We start from the raw sequence: 17677 nt of genomic DNA on the forward strand, positions 1-17677 counted from the left end.
CACCATGCCTCACCACCGAGTGGATGCCAGATCTCTTCTTGAAATTTTCAAACCAGCTGTGACTTGCCTTAAACATATCTTCTGCTGCCTCTTTTGAGGTTGACGGTTCTTTCTTCTTCAAGTTGCCTTAATACTACGTGCCTTTTTTGCATATTACAGTCTCCGTCACTGTATCTCCTGCCAGCTCTTTCTCTTTCATCCACACCAGCAGAAGCTTCTCCATTTCTTCATGGATATTTGTCCTTAATTGGGACAGAATTGTAATTCCTTTCGCTGGATTTGTGCTTTTGATGGCATCCTTTTGTTTAAGGATGGTACAAATTGTAGATGTATTGTGGTCGTACAGCCTTGCCAGTTCAATCACTCGTACACCACACTCATGTTTTTCTATTATTTCTTGCTTTACTTCTATCGACATCATTCTCTTCTTCTCACCACTGTCCTTTACACTCACTTTCTTTGGCCCCATGATGGCACACAAGAAAAGTTAGTAAAAAATGCAAAAATGATGCAAGAACGAGTACAGTGCATGAGATTCGACTTGATTCTACGGGTAACAGGTGAGAAAGAATGAGATGCTGGTGTTGTGCTGCTGATATGGCCCCTGCACCAATGTGCCAACTAGCGGCAGCTTCCTGAATCACTACTTGTATCTCGGAGTTGTGCTCGGATCTCGAACAAAAATACAGACAGAGTCGTAGCTTGTATCTTAAAAAAATTCCTATGTTGGTCTGCTCATATCTCAAAGTACCATTGTATTGTAATTATTGTGTAACTTTTGCTGTTGCTGTAGTCTGTCTCCTGTCATGTAGATTGTGAAGTGAGCAACCCTAAACGGGTGGAATGTGGGGCAGCTGTGTTAGGCTTGCTCAGGGGGTCACCAGCTGAAAGCACTTTGCCTGATTGGTACGTGAGTGCGTGACTACATGCGCGTATAGCCTATATAAGGCTATGGGTGCTTGCGCTCGGTAGAGATTGGGGATTGCGGATGTGTGGATTGCCTACCTAGCCATTTTGCGGTTTGTTTGCCTGAGAGGCGGTTTTCTCTGTGTGCTTGTCCGCCGTTGTGAGACTATTAAATGTAATGGCCCAAAGCTTTCTGGCTCCGCAGTTTCTTTACTGTCTGCCGGAATCCAATGTGGACCTGCCTGGCCTTGGCCATCAGCATTACAAGTGTTTGGGGGAAATTTACTAAGAGTATATTTCAGATGTTCTCATCACGAGAAAAGGTAATTATATGAGGTGATATGTTAATTAGCTTGACTGTAGTAATCATTTCACTACGTGTATTATCATCACGTTGAACACCTTAAATAAAAACAATTTTCTTAAAAAATAATAATGTTTTAATTTAAAATATCAACTGTCTAAAAAAAGTATTTTGGAGCCTTAGAAACATATACTGTTGTAATGTTGGTGGTCAGGCTCAGGCAGGGTCACATTGGTTTTGGGCAGACAGTAGAACTGCGGAGCGGAAAAGTGTTGGGCCATTCCTGTTTGTTGTATTCTCACAGAGGCCAGCGAGCAAACAGGCAAACCACCCTCATGGTGTCGGATAAGCGATTCACGCCTAAGGCAAGTATGTACTACAACTTGAATGATGAAGATGATGATTTAATATTCTTTTAATATGTTTTAATTAATATTTTTTATATTTTCCTTTTTTTAGATTAGAAAATGCTTATTTTGTCACAAAATAATTAAGATAATAAATATATAAAAATACCTATATATCGCAAAATCCGCAATACAAAATTAGATATATACAATTTTAAAATCCACTACATAGTAAGACCGTGAAAAGTGAACCATGATATGGTGAGGGACGACTGTACCTGTAGCGTTATATAGGCCACACACACACACACACACACACACACACACAGCCCTGTCATGTGCTCACGCACTAATTGTGCAAAGTGCAAGCTAGTGAGCCTAACACAGCTGTTATCCCTACAGCTGTGTACCATTATTTTGTCTTCCCCTCCTCACTCCTTTTTTCCGACTTAATGGGCTGAGACTTCTGAGAAGTCCATTTTCATAAGCTCTTGGTATAGAGTGTTATGTATGATTAACATACTATCCTCATTTTATTTTTTATTGCTAAGGTGTAGAATTTTGGCAACCTTTTGAATTAAAATAAGCTGGTGTGTTTACCTAGCAACCTACAGTTTCGTTATAATAATGATGACAATGTAATATGAGTTCCAAACTTGTTTTTGTTTTGTTTATTTGTTTATTTGTTTTAAGTGAGAGAAGAGGAAATAGAGACAGACTCCCTCATGCGCCCCAGCCGGGATCCACCCAGCAACCCTATCTGGAGCCAATGCTCAAGTATCGAGCTATTTTAGTGCCTGAGGCTGATGAGCTCAGACCAACTGAGCTATCATCAGCACCCAGGGCCAGGCTTAAACCAGTCGAGCCACTGGCTGCCAGGGGCAAAAAGGGAGAGAGAGGGGAGGAAGGGGAGAACGAAATGGTTGCTTTTCTTGTGTGCCCTGATTAGGAATTGAACCCAGGATATCCATACGCTGGACTGATGCTCTATCCACTGAACCACTGCCCCGAGCCCCAAACTTGTTTTTATTAACTTCTGGGACATAATCTTTTTTTTCAGTTGGTAGTTGTTTGTGTTGGGTACAATTTATTGTACTGAATTTGATCATTTGTTTCATTGTGTGATATATAGTTACTTCACTTAGAACTATTTTATTGTTTGATGGCCTACATTGTAGTGTCCAGCAGTTTGATCACACAGTCTTCTGACCTGGTAAATGTATTAAAAAAATTAAGAAGTATGGTGTCATCTTAGAGTTCCAAGGCTCTGAGACATTCTTGTCTTCTCTTTATCTTAACAGTATTTCAAGCAGTCAACAATGAGAGGACAGGAGCAGGATTAAAAATATGCCACTTTGTCCCCCTTATTTTAAGGTAGAGCACTGAAATAAGTTTCCGTCTGAGAATGCAATGGGGTTTATTAAAATTAATTTTTTTTATCCTAGGTGTATCCAATAATACTATCATTGTCATTATGTTAACATTAACTAATGTTTCTTCAACAATATCCTGTCATTACAATCACAGTTCTGCTCCCATTATGTGCCAGGCTGTTCTAGATGCTAGGGATACAGCAGTAAGCAAAACAGACAAAACATCTGCCTCATGCAGATTACATTCTAGTGGACAACGAACACATACATGTATAGCAGGCGATAAGTGCTCTAAAGAAAAAATAAGGTAAGAAGGTATAGAAGTATGCTCTTTTAAATAGGGTAGGAAGAGCCTCACTGATAAGGTAGAGCTAAAGGAAATTATGTGGCATGCCCCGCAGATATCTGGGGAAGAGTATTCCAGACAGAATTAACAGCAACTGTGCTGGGAATGTTCACGAATCTGGATGGTTAGAATCAAGGGAGTGAGAGAGTAGTAGGAGATGAGGCCATGGCATAGCAGGAGGCTGAATCATCTAAGACATTACAGGATTGTACTCTTGAGTGACGTGGGAAACCAGTAGCCATAGAGAGGCCGCATGGCATGGTGATTATGGAACTAGACTGCTTAGGTTAGAATGCTGGTTTCACGACTAGTAATTATGAGACCTTGGGCAAATAATAACTTTTTGGTGCCTTAGTTATTTCATCTGCAAACGGGATAATAATAGAGTTGTTACGAGGATTAAGTGAAGTAGTATTTGTAAAGTGCTTAGGAAAGTGCCTGGCACATAGTTAGCACTATGTAGATGTTAAATAAATTGGAAGGCTTTGAGCAGAACACTATCATGTTCTAAGATGGTTACTGTGGCTGTTGTGTTGAGAATAAACTAGACATGGACAAGAGTAGAAGCAAGGATATCAGGAGGCTATTACAATAATTATACAAGAGATGGTGGTGGCTTGGACTAGGATGGTAACCCTAGAATTGGTGAGAAGGGGCTGGAGTCTGGATATAATTTAAAGATGTACTGATAAGATGTGTTGCTTACTGGGTGTGAAGGGGGGAGGGTTAGACAGGGTAACTCCAAGGTTTCAGACTGAGAGCCAGGAAGAATGGAGTTGACATTTTTACTGAGATATGGAAAGTTGTAGGAGGAGCAGGTTTATGACGGAGAAATAGGAGTTCTGGTGTGGATATTTTGAGTTTTAAATGTCAACTGAATATTCAGATGGAGAATTTGAGTAGGCAGTTGGATATATAAGTTGGGGCTTGGGGGGAGAGCAATAGTATTTGAAACCACGAGACTGGATAAGACTCCATAAAATTTTGTGTGGCTAGAGAAGAGGAGAGGCTGAGGACTGAAAGCACAGACTTGTACTTAAAAAAAAAAAACCACATTATTTCATTGTTTTTGTACATCAGGAGTCCTAGCATGGCTTAGTTGGGTCTTCTGCTTCACAGTCTCTCACATGCTGCAGTAGGTGTCGGCCAAGGCTGGATTCTCTGAAGTGGTGACTGAGGAAGAATTGTTTCCAAGCCTCTCTGGTCGGCAGAATTCAGTTCCTCTGGGGTTGTTGGACTGAGGGCCTACATTCTTAGCTGCTTGTTGGCTAAAGACTACCCTGAGTTTCTTGCCACATGGGCCTCTCTGTCATGGAAGCTTACGTCATCAAAGCATGCAAACTTAGAAATCAATGAGAAGCAAGACTGAAGACACCTAATCACAGACATCACATCCGACGATTTTGTATTGAATATAAAGAAGCAAATCATAGATCCCATTCTTGCTCAAAGAAAGGTTATGCACTGGTGTGAATATCAGGAGGAGGGGCATGTGGGGGGCATCTTAGAGTCTCCCTGCCATGTTTAGTAAGCACTTGAGTGTTGCCTGTTATTATTATCATCATTTTTCTGATGGGGGAATGAGTAAGTAGAGAAGGAGATGGAGGAGAGGAAGGGTAGAATTAAAAGAAAGATGTTCAGACTACAGAGAAATTCATGTACAACTGGAGGGATTAGCCATATGTTATCTATTGTTTTGAGAGGGTAAAGCAGAGTAAAAGTGGCATTAGAGGTTCTCTTTTGATTGCTATCTTTCTTCAGTGGAAATGAAATCATTTATCAGCACAGAAGTAGGAGGAAGAAAGATGTTTTATAGGTTTGAGTAGTGAAGAGAACATGTGACTCATCTGCAGTGGGAGAGTGAATTGATTAAATAGTTAGATTGACAGACATCTTAAAGGGGCTTACTTGATTTTAGTAGCCATATATTTCAGGTGAGACCATTTAGCGTGAGTGTGAGTTTTTCTTCAGCTACTCGTGTGTGGAAGAGGAGGGGGAATGTGATCAATAATAATAAATAATAGATGAATTAATAAAATAGTAGTATAGACTGGCTTTAATCAATATTAAGGTTTGGCCTCCATCCTTGGCCAGGTAACTCAGTGGATTAGAGTGTCATCCTGATGTGTCAAGGTGTTGAGGGTTCGATTCCTGGTCAGAGCACATACAAGAATCAACCAGTGAATGCATAAGTAGTACAACAAATCAGTGTTTCTCTCTTTCCCTTCCTCTCTCTCTAAAATCAATCAATCAGTAAGTAAGTAAATAAAGGTTTGGCCAGGCCAGTATGATGGAAATAGGAGCAATGGAATTATTATGATGGACTGTGAAATGTACATTCTTTAAAGAGAGAAGTGAAGACATAAATGGATGAGGGCAATGTAAAGACATTAGAGTCAGTTATTTGAAGTGATGGAAGAATTGTTGAAGTACTGAGGAAAGCCAGGAGGCTAGGAAATAGTGGTCAGAATGGTTACTTGAAATACAGATTGTAGAAGGGATACTGTTAATGGGGAAGTCTTATGGTATACCTAAATATGGAGCTTATTTGACCCAGTAACTTGGAATAGGATGAAGAAAAGAGAACTTTTTTAGGGATTATAGTTTGTGATTGATTGGTTGAGTAGGGTGTTATCTGCAAAACGTAGTTTTCTCCTTGCTTTAGAGCAGTGGTTTTCAACTGGCAGTCCATGGACTGGCATGGAATTTCTGGCAGACTGTCACTGTCTCTGGCCTGTGGACCGGTGGTTGTTAATCTTTATAATACATAGTTGACATGAAGCTTCCCTGGAGTTAAAATTCAAAGACAAAGCCAGAATCTAAAGCTGACATTAGGCAATATTTCAAGATTGAGGCCATAAGGTAATAATTTTCATCGTTCAAGGACTTAAGGTTTTATTTGATGTTATAACACTATTTGTGCAGATCAATTTTCTATCCTGTATTTAGTTCTGATAGGTAGTGTTGTGGACCTCTGCTTCTTTGACCAACTAGTATCCACTTACTCTGATGCTATAACAACACCCTGATTTTACTTTGGGGAAACCACTGTTTCCCTTTTTAGTCTGTGTGATTGTAATGGTGTTGACTACAGCTCTCCAAAGGGAGTGTCCAGTGGAAGGCTCTCCCCTCTGGGTTCAGTGATAGGCTCAAGGAAGGACACATGATCTACCTACTCGGAGCCATGAGAAGCAATCATATTTTTGCTTGGGGACTTTTGAGGAGGAGGAATCGTCCTCTTCAAGAGCTACTTCAGCCATCTTGCTACACAAGGGGAAAGGCCGTCTAAGAAGTGAGTCAACGTTGGAGAGGGAAGGGCTAAGAGATGGTGAAAGAGTCCTGGTGACATATTTTGCCACCTTAAAGCTACCTCTGGAGTTTTCAGTTACCTGGTCAGTAAAATCTCTCTTTTAGTGGGTTTTCTTCTCACCAACAATTAAAGGAGACCAAATACAGTTACAGTAAGGAATTTGCCTAGACCTCTAAGCTTGTATGAGTAAGTGGGGTGTGTAGTTAAATTTTTGTTAAGATGTGGAATCTTCAAGACCCTCTTTCCCTTAGACCTTTTTCATACTCTTCTTTAGTGCTGTAGGAAAGAGGACATGAGGACCAATGTGGGTCAAGTTTTGTGTCTGACACTAGCTGTTATTTCAACCCTTTGAGCCTCAGTTTTCTTACCTAGAGAATGAGGAGAATGATAGCAGATTTTGTGGGGGTGATTAAAGGGATAATGATGATTTGGGGATAATGGATGTAAAATGTCTAGCATGGTACCTGACACTGTTGGCTCCCTTCCCTCTTCCTCCTTTTTTTTATTTTTACAACATTTTTTAAAATTTTAATTTATTGTCCCCCTTCCTCTTTTCCAAACTTTTAGCATATTGTCTAACACATGGTTAGTTCAATGAATTTTATTATAAAATTTGCACACATAATTAAACAAATGAGGGTCTCCTTTTGACCCTTTATCCCTGAATTTTTTTTACTGTATCCAAAACACTGCAGTTTGTGTGACTAATAGTCAAATAGTTCTTTTTGCAAATGAAATCTTGCTAAATAGATTTTTTTTTCTAGCTTTGGAAGCTCTCTCTGACTCATTTATACATTCATGTTCATGTTATCATTCCAGGGTTATTGTGGGGAGTAATAACAAGACCTGCACTCATTGAGTACTTGCTTTGTGTAAGGCATTATTACACTTCATGCTTTATATAGAATATCTCACTCATCCTGATAGGTTAACCGTAAAGGTATGTGATAATTCCAGAGTTGAAACTACTTCCTAGAAGAAATGACTTAAAGTATACAGTAGGGATTTCACATATACAGTGTGTTCGTAAAGTCATGGTGCACTTTTGACTGGTCACAGGAAAGCAACAAAAGACGATAGAAATGTGAAATTTGCACCAAATAAAAGGAAAACTCTCCCAGCTTCATACCTATTCAGTGCAGTTCGATGTGGGCTCATGCACAGATTTTTTAGGGCTTTTAGGTAGCTATCCTGTATAACCTCTACAGACTTGTCACTGACTGATGGCCTACCAGAACGGGGTTTCTCCACCAAACTGCCGCTTTCCTTCAACTGCTTATCCCACCGAGTAATGTTATTCCTGTGGTGGCGCTTCGTTATAAACGCGCCGATATTCACATTGCACTTTGGTCAAGGATTCGAATTTAGCGAGCCACAGAACACACTGAACTTTCCTCTGTACTGTCCACATCTCAACTGGCATGGCTGTGGGCTGCTTTGCTGTATACATGGTGTTATGTCATCATCTGCGCATGCATACATGCTGCCACATCATCCTACAGAAATGGGGAGTGTTTTCCTTTCCTGTGACCAGTCAAAAGTGCACCATGACTTTACGGACACACTGTACTTTCTTAACTATTTTGAGAATTAAAACCCTCTGTTTGGGCCTGACCTGTGGTGGTGCAGTGGATAAAGCGTCGACCTGGAAATGCTGAGGTCACCGGTTCAAAACCCTGGGCTTGCCTGGTCAAGGCACATATGGGAGTTGATGCTTCCTACTCCTCCCCCTTCTCTTTCTCTCTCCTTTCTAAAATGAATAAAAAATTAAAAAAAAAAAAAAACAAAAACAAAAAAAAACAAAAAAAAACCCCTCTGTTTGCATATATCTAGTTACAGATACAATACAGTGTATTGGTTATATAGATGCTGGAACCAGATTGCCTGGGTGTGAATCCTGGTTCCATTATTTGCTAACTATATAACCTCGGCTAAATGATATAGTACCTGGTTGCCTCATATCCATCATTTGTAAAATGGGCGTAAATCAGTGGTATGTACCTCACAGAGATGTGAGGATTACATGCATACATGTATGGAAAGTGCTTATAACAGTGTCAGGAAAGTAGTAAGTCATATAAATATTAGCTATTATCTTTAATAATTTCTTTTATTTCAGCAGATCCTTCATATTGGTCAAAGTAACAGTCTTAAACTTAATAAAACTTAACTTTTGAAATCATCTTAAACTCGGTGGTGTCCTATACAATATGTCGGCGTATTATGCTCCTCTGAGAAGTGTTTCTGATATCCTTTCTCATCTCTGAACTTTTATTGGACTTATTTGGGAACATAAGCTAATACTTCATTATTGTTAAGTTATTTGGCATGTGTTTTTTGTCACCAACTTGATTGACTTCAAGCTCTTTGAGAGCTAAAATCATTTCTTACATATTTTAGTATCCTTATAGTGCAAAACATATAATGAGAGCTTGATATTAATGATTATTTATTACAGGCAGACAATAAAATAGAAGCACTATATCATTTTATGTTTAGAAAGATCTGTTTGTATCCAAAACATAGTCCTACTAATATTTTACTTTGTCTTAGGTTCCTAAATACCTGTCGCAGCAATGGGCGAAGGCCCCCGGGAGGGGTGAAGTCGGGAAACTGCGGATCGCCAAGTACGTTATTTGTACATTTTTGACATTTTAAATAGCTGTTTTTAAAAAATGTAGTAAGTTCTTTTAAATTGAATTAGTCTTTTTTGTGTGTGTGTGTGTGTGTGTGTGTGACAGAGACAGAGAGGGACAGATAGGGACAGACAAGAAGGGAGAAAGATGAGAAGCATCAATTCTTTGTTGCAGCACCTTAGTTGTTCATTGATTGCTTTTTCATACATGCCTTGATTGGGGGGTTACCGCAGAGCGAGTGACCCCATGCTCAAGCTGGCTGGTGAGCTTTGCTCAAACCAGATGAGCGTGCGCTCAAGCTGACAACCTCGGGATCTCGAACTTGGGTCCTCCGTGTCCCAGTCCAAAACTCTACCCACTGCACCCCCGCCTAGTCAGCCTAAATTGAATTAGTCTTTTTCAGATAATTTACCTAGAAAATGAGAAGTAATGAGCATGTCAAAAGTAGTCAAGAGATAGTTGTAGGGAGTTGTGTACACACATGTACACACTCTCACACTCGCACTGCTCCTCTACTGACAGGTGTAAATATAGTCAAATGTATTGGTAAAACTTATTGGCAGTATATGGTTCCCTCATCCCCCCCTCACATCATGTGAGGAGACGTGCTTGGGTTGTCATAACTGGCTGTATGCTATATCAAGTTAAGAGCTTCAGTAGAAGGACTTTGCCACTGTGCCACTGTTGGAAGGGGGCGGGGAGCACCTAGGAAACACTGTAACAGCGTAGTTTCCTGGTGGAGGAAATGGTCTTCTTAGAAAGGGATCCTCCAAAGCTCAGCTAGTTTCAGCCAGAGGCCTTGTGCTCTATTCTTTTTGTCCATTCGTTCTTAATCCAACTCCAGCCAGATTTCCATGCTGCTATTCCATTGAAATAGCTCTTGTCTGTCACCATTATCCTTTTTCTTACCAAGCGTTGTGCTTCAAAACAACCTACCTCAGCCCTGGCTTGGTAGCCAGTTGGTTAGTGTCCTCCCAGTTTGCCAAGGTTGTAGGTTCAATCCCTGGTCAGGGCAATACATAAATCAGCCAATGAATGCATGAATAACTGGGACAGCATCAGTGTTTCTCTCTCTCTCTCTCTCTCTCTCTCTCTCTCAAATCAATGGAAACATTTTTTAAAAAAATTAAAAAAGAAGCCCTGGCCGGCTGGCTCAGTGGTAGAGCGTAGGCCTGGCATGTGGAAGTCCTGGGTTTGATTCCCGGCCAGGGCTAACAGGAGAAGCGCCCATCTGCTTCTCCACCCTTCCCCCACTCCTTTCTATCTCTTTCTTCCCCTCCCGAAGCCAAAGCTCAATTGGAGCAAAGTTGCCCGGGCGCTGAGGATGGCTCCATGATCTCCACCTCAGGCACTAGAATGGCTCTGGTTGCAATGGAGCAAAGCCCCCAATGGGCAGAACATCACCCCTTAGTGGGTATGCCGGTGGATCCCGGTTTGGCGCATGCAGGAGTCTGTCTGTCTGCCTCCCTGCTTCTCACTTCAGAAAAATACAAAATAAATAAATAAATAAATAAATAAATAAATGAAAAAATTAACTCATCAATGTCATATCATTTCAGGTAAATTGACATTATAATTTTATTTTTATGTGTGACAGTGAAGTTGTCCTTCCAGGACTCAAGTGTTTCTTGAATGCATCTGGGTGATTTTCTAGTTACCTTGCCTAGAAATGTCGGTACAATCTTTAACTCACCCTTTTTCTTTGCTACTGACTTCCAGTTGTTTCCTCTTCTATCAGTTCTGACCATTTAAATACCCTGCCACACACTCTTCCTCGCAATCTACCATTACCTGGTTCAAGCTTTCATTACTTAAAAAAAAAAATTTTGGCCCTGGCCGGTTGGCTCAGTGGTAGAGCGTTGGCCTGGCGTGCAGGAGTCCCAGGTTCGATTCCCGGCCAGGGCACACAGGAGAAGCGCCCATCTGCTTCTCCACCCCTCCCCCTCTCCTTCCTCTCTGTCTCTCTCTTCCCCTCTCGCAGCCAGGGCTCCATTGGAGCAAAGTTGGCCCGGGCGCTGGCGGTGGCTCTATGGCCTCTGCCTCGGGCGCTAGAATGGCTCTAGTTGCAGCAGAGCGTTGCCCCAGATGGGCAGAGCATCGCCCCCTGGTGGGCATGCCGGGTGAATCCCGGTCGGGCGCATGCAGGAGTCTGTCTGACTGCCTCCCTGTTTCCAACTTCAGAAAAATACCAAAAAAATAAAATAAATTTTTTTAAAATTTATCTTTATTTATTGATTTGAGAGAAAGATTTGTTGTTCCACCTATTTATGCATGCATCAGTTGATTCTTGTATGTGCCCTGACCGGGGATTGAATGCACAATGTTGGTTTTGGGGTGACATTCTAACCAACTGAACTACCTGTACTTTTTTTTTTAAGCAAGAGAGAGACAGAGACCGACAGAGATGAAGGAAGACAGATGAGAAGCATCAACTTGTAGTTGCTCCATTTTCATTGTTCATTGATTGCTTTCTCATACGTGCCTTGACTGGGAGGCTCCAGCCAGCAACCTTTGGGCTCAAGCCAGCGACCATGGGGTCATGTCCATGATCCCATGCTCAAGCCAGTGACCCCCTGCTGAAGCTGGTGATCTTGAGGTTTTGAACCTGAGTCCTCTGCATCCCACGTCAGTGCTCTGTCTGCTGCGCCACCATTTGGTCAGGCATGAGCTACCCCTGTACTTTTTTAGGTGGGTTTTTGCGTTAGCTTCAATTCATTCAATAAACTTTGTGCCAGTACCTTCTGTGTCTTTGTCTTTGCTTTGTCTACAGTGTCTCTGTCATAAGGGTAATTAAATGCATCAGGAAGCCAGGTTCAGGACTGATAAGGAAGGGACTGTAGTGAATTCAGTGGCTGTCTTTCTGTGTCTGTTGAGGGGATTGTTGACATGCTAAATTTGAGGTGCATTATGGCCAACCTTTCAAATCTTTGAAGCTGAAAATTCATATTTTTATTTGAACTCTTAAAATTTCTTCACCTCTATTCTAGATAATTCTTCAACAGAAATAAGATTAACATTGCATTTTAATATATTAAAAACTCTGAACCTGACCAGTGATGGTGCAGTGGATAGAGTGTGGACCTGGGATGCTGAGGCCCCAGGTTCAAAACCCCGAGGTTGCTGCCTTGAATGTGGGCTTATCCGACTTGAGCTCAGGCTCATCCAGATTGAGTGTAGGGTCCCTGGCTTGAGTGTGGGATCGACATGATCCATGGTGGCTGGCTTGAGCCCAAAGGCTGCTGGCTTAAAGTCCAAGGTTGCTGGCTTGGGCAAAGTCACTGGCTTGGCCGGAGCTGCCTAGTCAAGGCACATAAGAGAAGCAATCAATGAATAACTAAAGTGCCACGCCTATGAGTTGATGCTTCTCATCTCTCTCCCTTCCTGTCTGTCTGTCTCTATCTCTTTCTCTCACTAAAATATATATAAAAAACTGAGAATTCCTACAGTAAAATCTGTTTAAGATTCTGGACTCCTTAGTCTGGCCTAAGAGGCTCTTTACCACTTGAATCCAGCCTATTCATTGTTAGAAAAAAATGTGCGAGATACCTTCTCATTTCTGGTGTTTAGTTGGATTATTCTTAGCCTGGAATGCTTCCATGCTCTTGACTTTATCCATCAGTTCATCTGGTCCTGGCACATTGTGGCTTTCTTAATTCAATACTAAAATTTATCTCATTTTATAGTTATGGGTATAGCTTTTATATCTTTTGGCTGGAAATAGGGATCTTATACTTAGTACTTTACGTATAGTAGGAATTTAATACATGTTTTGAAACTTAGGCTAGTATATAAAGTGTACATTGATTTCATATTTGTAAAAAAGGTAACATTTAAAAACGTAATTCTTCCTGACCTGTGGTGGCCCAGGTTCGAAAGCCAGCGCTTGTCGGTCAAGGCACATGCAAGAAGCAGTAACTACGAGTTGATACTTCCTGTTTCTCCCCCTTCTCTCTCTCTTTCTCCCCTTTTGCTAAAATCCTAAATAAAACCTTTTAAAAAATAAGTAATAATTAAAAAATGAAAATATGGAATTCAAATATATAGAAATAGTCCAGAAGGATATTTACTTTACTAGGATGTTAACAGTAAACTTATGGCTATTTTAAAACTTCTTTTAGCTGGTCTGTGTGTTTATGTATGAATTGTTTTTTATAGTATAGAAAAATTGCTTATAATTTTAAAATGCTATTAAATTTTAATCTTTAAGATTCTGTTAAGTAATTAAAATATCTTCAGCTAGACAAAATAAATAGTAAAATTTGCTGAAATACTATGTATCTGTACTAAATATGCACTTACATACTGCTGAATGATAAAAGTGCTCAGAAATAAAGATAAGAATTGTAATAAGATTATTATTGAGATAAAATATTATTACGATAGGTTGAAATATTGTTAAGTGACACAACCTTCCTGTAAAATACTCACGTGGGGTTAATGAGACTTCTGTTTTTCCTATGGAATTACAGATAGGTAGTAGAAGAGAGCCAAGGATAAATATTAAGCTCTGTAAATACCATATATTATGTAAATATGCACTAGTGTTATTTCCTTTAGTTCTCAGCATAAATTTGAAAGAAACCCCATAAAATCTAAATAATTAAACTCTTTTTCTTTTCTCTCTTTAAGGAATCAAGGAAGGACCGAGGTAAGATTATTTCTACTTAAATTTTATTTAAAACATGAGATTATTTAAAAATTTTTGTTCCATTGATTTTGAGGGGGACATGGGTGGAGAGGAAGGGAGAGAAGCATCAATTCGCCATTTCATTTAGTTCCATTTAGTGGTGTACTCATTGACTGCTTCTCTATTTTCCTAAGTAGGGTTAAACCCGTGACCTCGGTGCCCTGGGACTGAGGGCCCAGCTTTATCTGCTGAGCCACCCAACCAGGGCCAAACATGAGATCGTTTTACTGTGCATAGTAATAGTGAAGAGAAGTTGGTGTTTGTGTTCTAGAAAACTCCACATAAAACTAGTAGCTATTGGTCAAGAACACATAGTATAAATAACACTCTCGTGGGCATGAATGGTCTCCTTTCTTAGTTATTCACTCCTTTTTTTTCTTCCTAGTTGTTCATTATTAGCATTTTTCTATTTTGACCTAAAATATCCCCTTTCTCAATACTTTTGAAATTTAATATTACTTCAGTATTATTTTAACAATATTTGAGTGTGGCAGGGGCATATGATTTGTATTTTTGAGAGCTTTAGATTTGACCCATTAAATCTGTAACATAACTTGCAGTACCTATCACGCAGTAGAGAGATAGTTAACAAATACTCATAACCTTCTTCCAGGGTTGGAGATCAGTATGTTTATAAACCCCTTTGATGCAAAATTTTATATTCTTTTAGAGATCTAGTATACAGTAAAAATGGATCTGAAAGATTACCTGTCTTTTTTGTTTGTTTGTTTAATCCATTCACCTTTTTCACCCAGCCCCCCTCCCATCCCCTCCCCTCTGACAACTGTCAGTCTGTTCTCTGTATCAGTGAGTCTGTTTCTATTTTGTTAGTTTATTTTGGTCACTAGATTCTACATATAAGTGAAATCATAGGTATTTGTCTTTCTCTGACTGGCTTATTTTATATTGACTCTCAGTATGGAGTTATCCTTATAAATATTTAGTTGTATTAAAATATTCAAAAATAAAACAGCACCATGTACTTACACAGTTGTCTTTGAAACCTGAGAAAGATATATATTTCCTACTTAATGGGAATGCTTCGTCTTTTTTAGAGAGAGATAGGAGGGGAGAGAGATAAGAAGCATCAACTCATAGCCATGGCACTTTAGTTATTCATTGATTGCTTCTCATGCATGCCTTCACCCCTTGCTTAAGTCAGCGACCATGGGATCATGTTGGTGAGCCTGTGCTCAAGTTGACAACCTCAGGGTTTTGAACATGGGACCTCAGCTTCCCATGTCAACACTATCCACTGTGCCATCACCGGTCAGGCTGTTTAAGCTTTCTAAGTAGCTCACTATTTTCCCCATCAAATACAATCACTTTATTAATACTCTTAAAATATCCACTCCTTCAAAAAATGCTGTTTTCTTTCTGTGTGCCAGGCACGTCCTAGAAGATATATACAGATACATACACATACACATACAAACATACATACAGTTATCTATCTATTTATTTATTTATTTTAAAGAATATAACCATAACAAGACATGGTCTCTTGATATCAAAGACCAGACCTTAGGGGGGGAAATTGTATTCCGGTTTTGGAAATACAATTTCTTCAGCCATAGATCAGAGAAAGCATTTGAAAGCTATCTGTATTTATAATGATAGATTAGCCTCATTATTCTTACAAATGCAAATAAAGTCTCTTTTTATGACTATTAAAGATTTTTGGATAAAGTTTTTAAAAAATGCTTAAATGATTGGAAGAGATTCACATTTTTACAGTATTATTTGATTTATAATCAGAATTTCTGTACTTTTGAATACAAAAGTCTATTGTGATAAGCTCTGCCTAATGTGTCTTTTAGGTGTCATTTACTTTGAATGAGGATCTTGCAAATATTCATGACATTGGTGGAAAACCAGCTTCAGTCAGCGCTCCTAGAGAACATCCATTTGTCTTGCAAAGTGTTGGAGGACAAACGTTAACAGTATTTACTGAGAGCGCATCAGGTGAGAATGGAATTATTTAATGTGATTTCTGTACACATTGAATAGGTTTTCTGTCTCAACATACACTCTAAGGTTGTTGCCAAGGCTGTTCCACCCAGTGTTCTACCTTTGTTATTCTTATGCTACTTCTTTTTACTGTGATTGATGAAATTTTGGCTCTTACTCTGTGCATTTAATTACCATTTGAGGCATAAAGAAATAGAACAAAGCAGATGGGAAAGTGTGGTGCGTCAAGCTGTCTTCTAGGATGTTGAGGAAAGTATTTTGAGTTTTGCCAAGATAAGGTCATCCTTGCCTATGTAGATAAATTGATATTCAGCAACTATAATTATTATTATTATTTTTTTACAGAAACAGAGAGAAAGTCAGAGAGAGGGACAGACAGACAGGAACAGAGAGAGATGAGAAGCATCAATCATCAGATTTTTGTTGTGACACCTTAGTTGTTCATTGATTGTTTTCTCATATATGCCTTGACCGCGGGCCTTCAGCAGACCGAGTAACCCCTTGCTCGAGCCAGCGACCTTGGGTCCAAGCTGGTGAACTTTGCTCAAACCAGATGAGCCTGTGCTCAAGCTGGCGACCTTGGGGTCTCAAACTTGGGCCCTCTGCATCCCAGACTGACGCTCTATCCACTGCACCAATGCCTGGTCAGGCTATAAGTATTTTTTTTAAGTGCTGCTTAATATTAGGGAATATTAGTCTGAATTTTTGCTCTTATATGCACTCTGGTCTAAGAGGGCCTGTGAATGCAGAGATTATCTTTTAAAATTGGTATGGACTTGCCTGACCTGTGGTGGCGCAGTGGGTAAAGTGTCGACCTGAAATGCTGAGGTCACCGGTTCAAAAACCTAGGCTTGCCTGGTCAAGGCACATATGGGAATTGATGCTTCCTGCTCCTCCCCCTCCCTTCTCTCTCTCTCTCTCTCTGTCTGTCTCCTCTCTAAAATGAATAAATAAATTAAAAAAATAAAATTGGTATGGACTTTCACAAAGCTCTGTGTAAAATATAGTTTAATTTTGTGTGTTTGGTATGAGATATTTTAACAGATAAATAAGTCAGGAGCAAGTGTTTCAGCTTGTGAATTAAATAGAGTGGGACTGTTTTTTGTGGCATATGTATATGAATATATGTTTATCTTCATTGTTTCTTGGTTTTTAACCACTGAATTTTGAATATTGCTTTTAAAGCAGCAGGCACCTATTTTAGGAGAGCTAATTTCTCATGTAATTCAAAAAGGTTTTCAGTGGTATAAAAGAGCCATGATTTTGTTGTATCTTCATTACAAAGAAAGCTGTAAAAATTATAATGTTAAGAACATCACTGTTTAAAAAAGAAATATGCTCAGATAAATTTTTTATTGTATCTTAGGTTACCAAAAACTACGTAAATTTAATTTTAAAAATTAGTCTTTTTCTTTTTTTCCCCCTGGATGTAGAATCCAAAAACTTGTAAATTAGAACTTTTTAGGCATGTGATTTAATGTAAGAGAATTGTTTTATTGTATTATTTAATGCTATAATAATTTTTAGTGTAGTATTATGGGAAGTTAAAAATGTTAAACACATGCATTTTCTCCTGGATAAGGTTCTACCATTCAACAAACGTTTAGTATATGCAACATTGTACAGAGTGTAGCATAGGCACACCCAGGGATCTGAAATGTGTGTTGCAATTGATGGGACTTAGTAAGACCTGTTGAACCTGTGGGGTTTTCTGTACTTTTGTGGTTGTTCAGGCATGGAAGAGGCATGGGACCAAGATGGTAAAAAGGAGGCAGAGCCTGAAGAAAGTTTGAGGTA

The 17677-nt window shown here is 39.5% G+C and overlaps 1 protein-coding gene across 1 annotated transcript in view; it reads left to right on the forward strand.

Moving 5' to 3' along the window:
• Positions 1 to 17677, forward strand: part of GTF2F2 (general transcription factor IIF subunit 2) — a 177865-nt gene that overhangs the window by 8537 nt on the left and 151651 nt on the right. Inside the window, exons 2-4 of the mRNA XM_066235146.1 lie at positions 9140 to 9213; positions 13852 to 13870; positions 15730 to 15874. Coding sequence (XP_066091243.1) covers positions 9140 to 9213; positions 13852 to 13870; positions 15730 to 15874 — 238 coding nt within the window. The remainder of the gene's footprint in view (positions 1 to 9139; positions 9214 to 13851; positions 13871 to 15729; positions 15875 to 17677) is intronic.

Source organism: Saccopteryx bilineata, chromosome 6 (assembly GCF_036850765.1).
Source record: "Saccopteryx bilineata isolate mSacBil1 chromosome 6, mSacBil1_pri_phased_curated, whole genome shotgun sequence".
Taxonomy (NCBI): Eukaryota; Metazoa; Chordata; class Mammalia; order Chiroptera; family Emballonuridae; genus Saccopteryx; species Saccopteryx bilineata.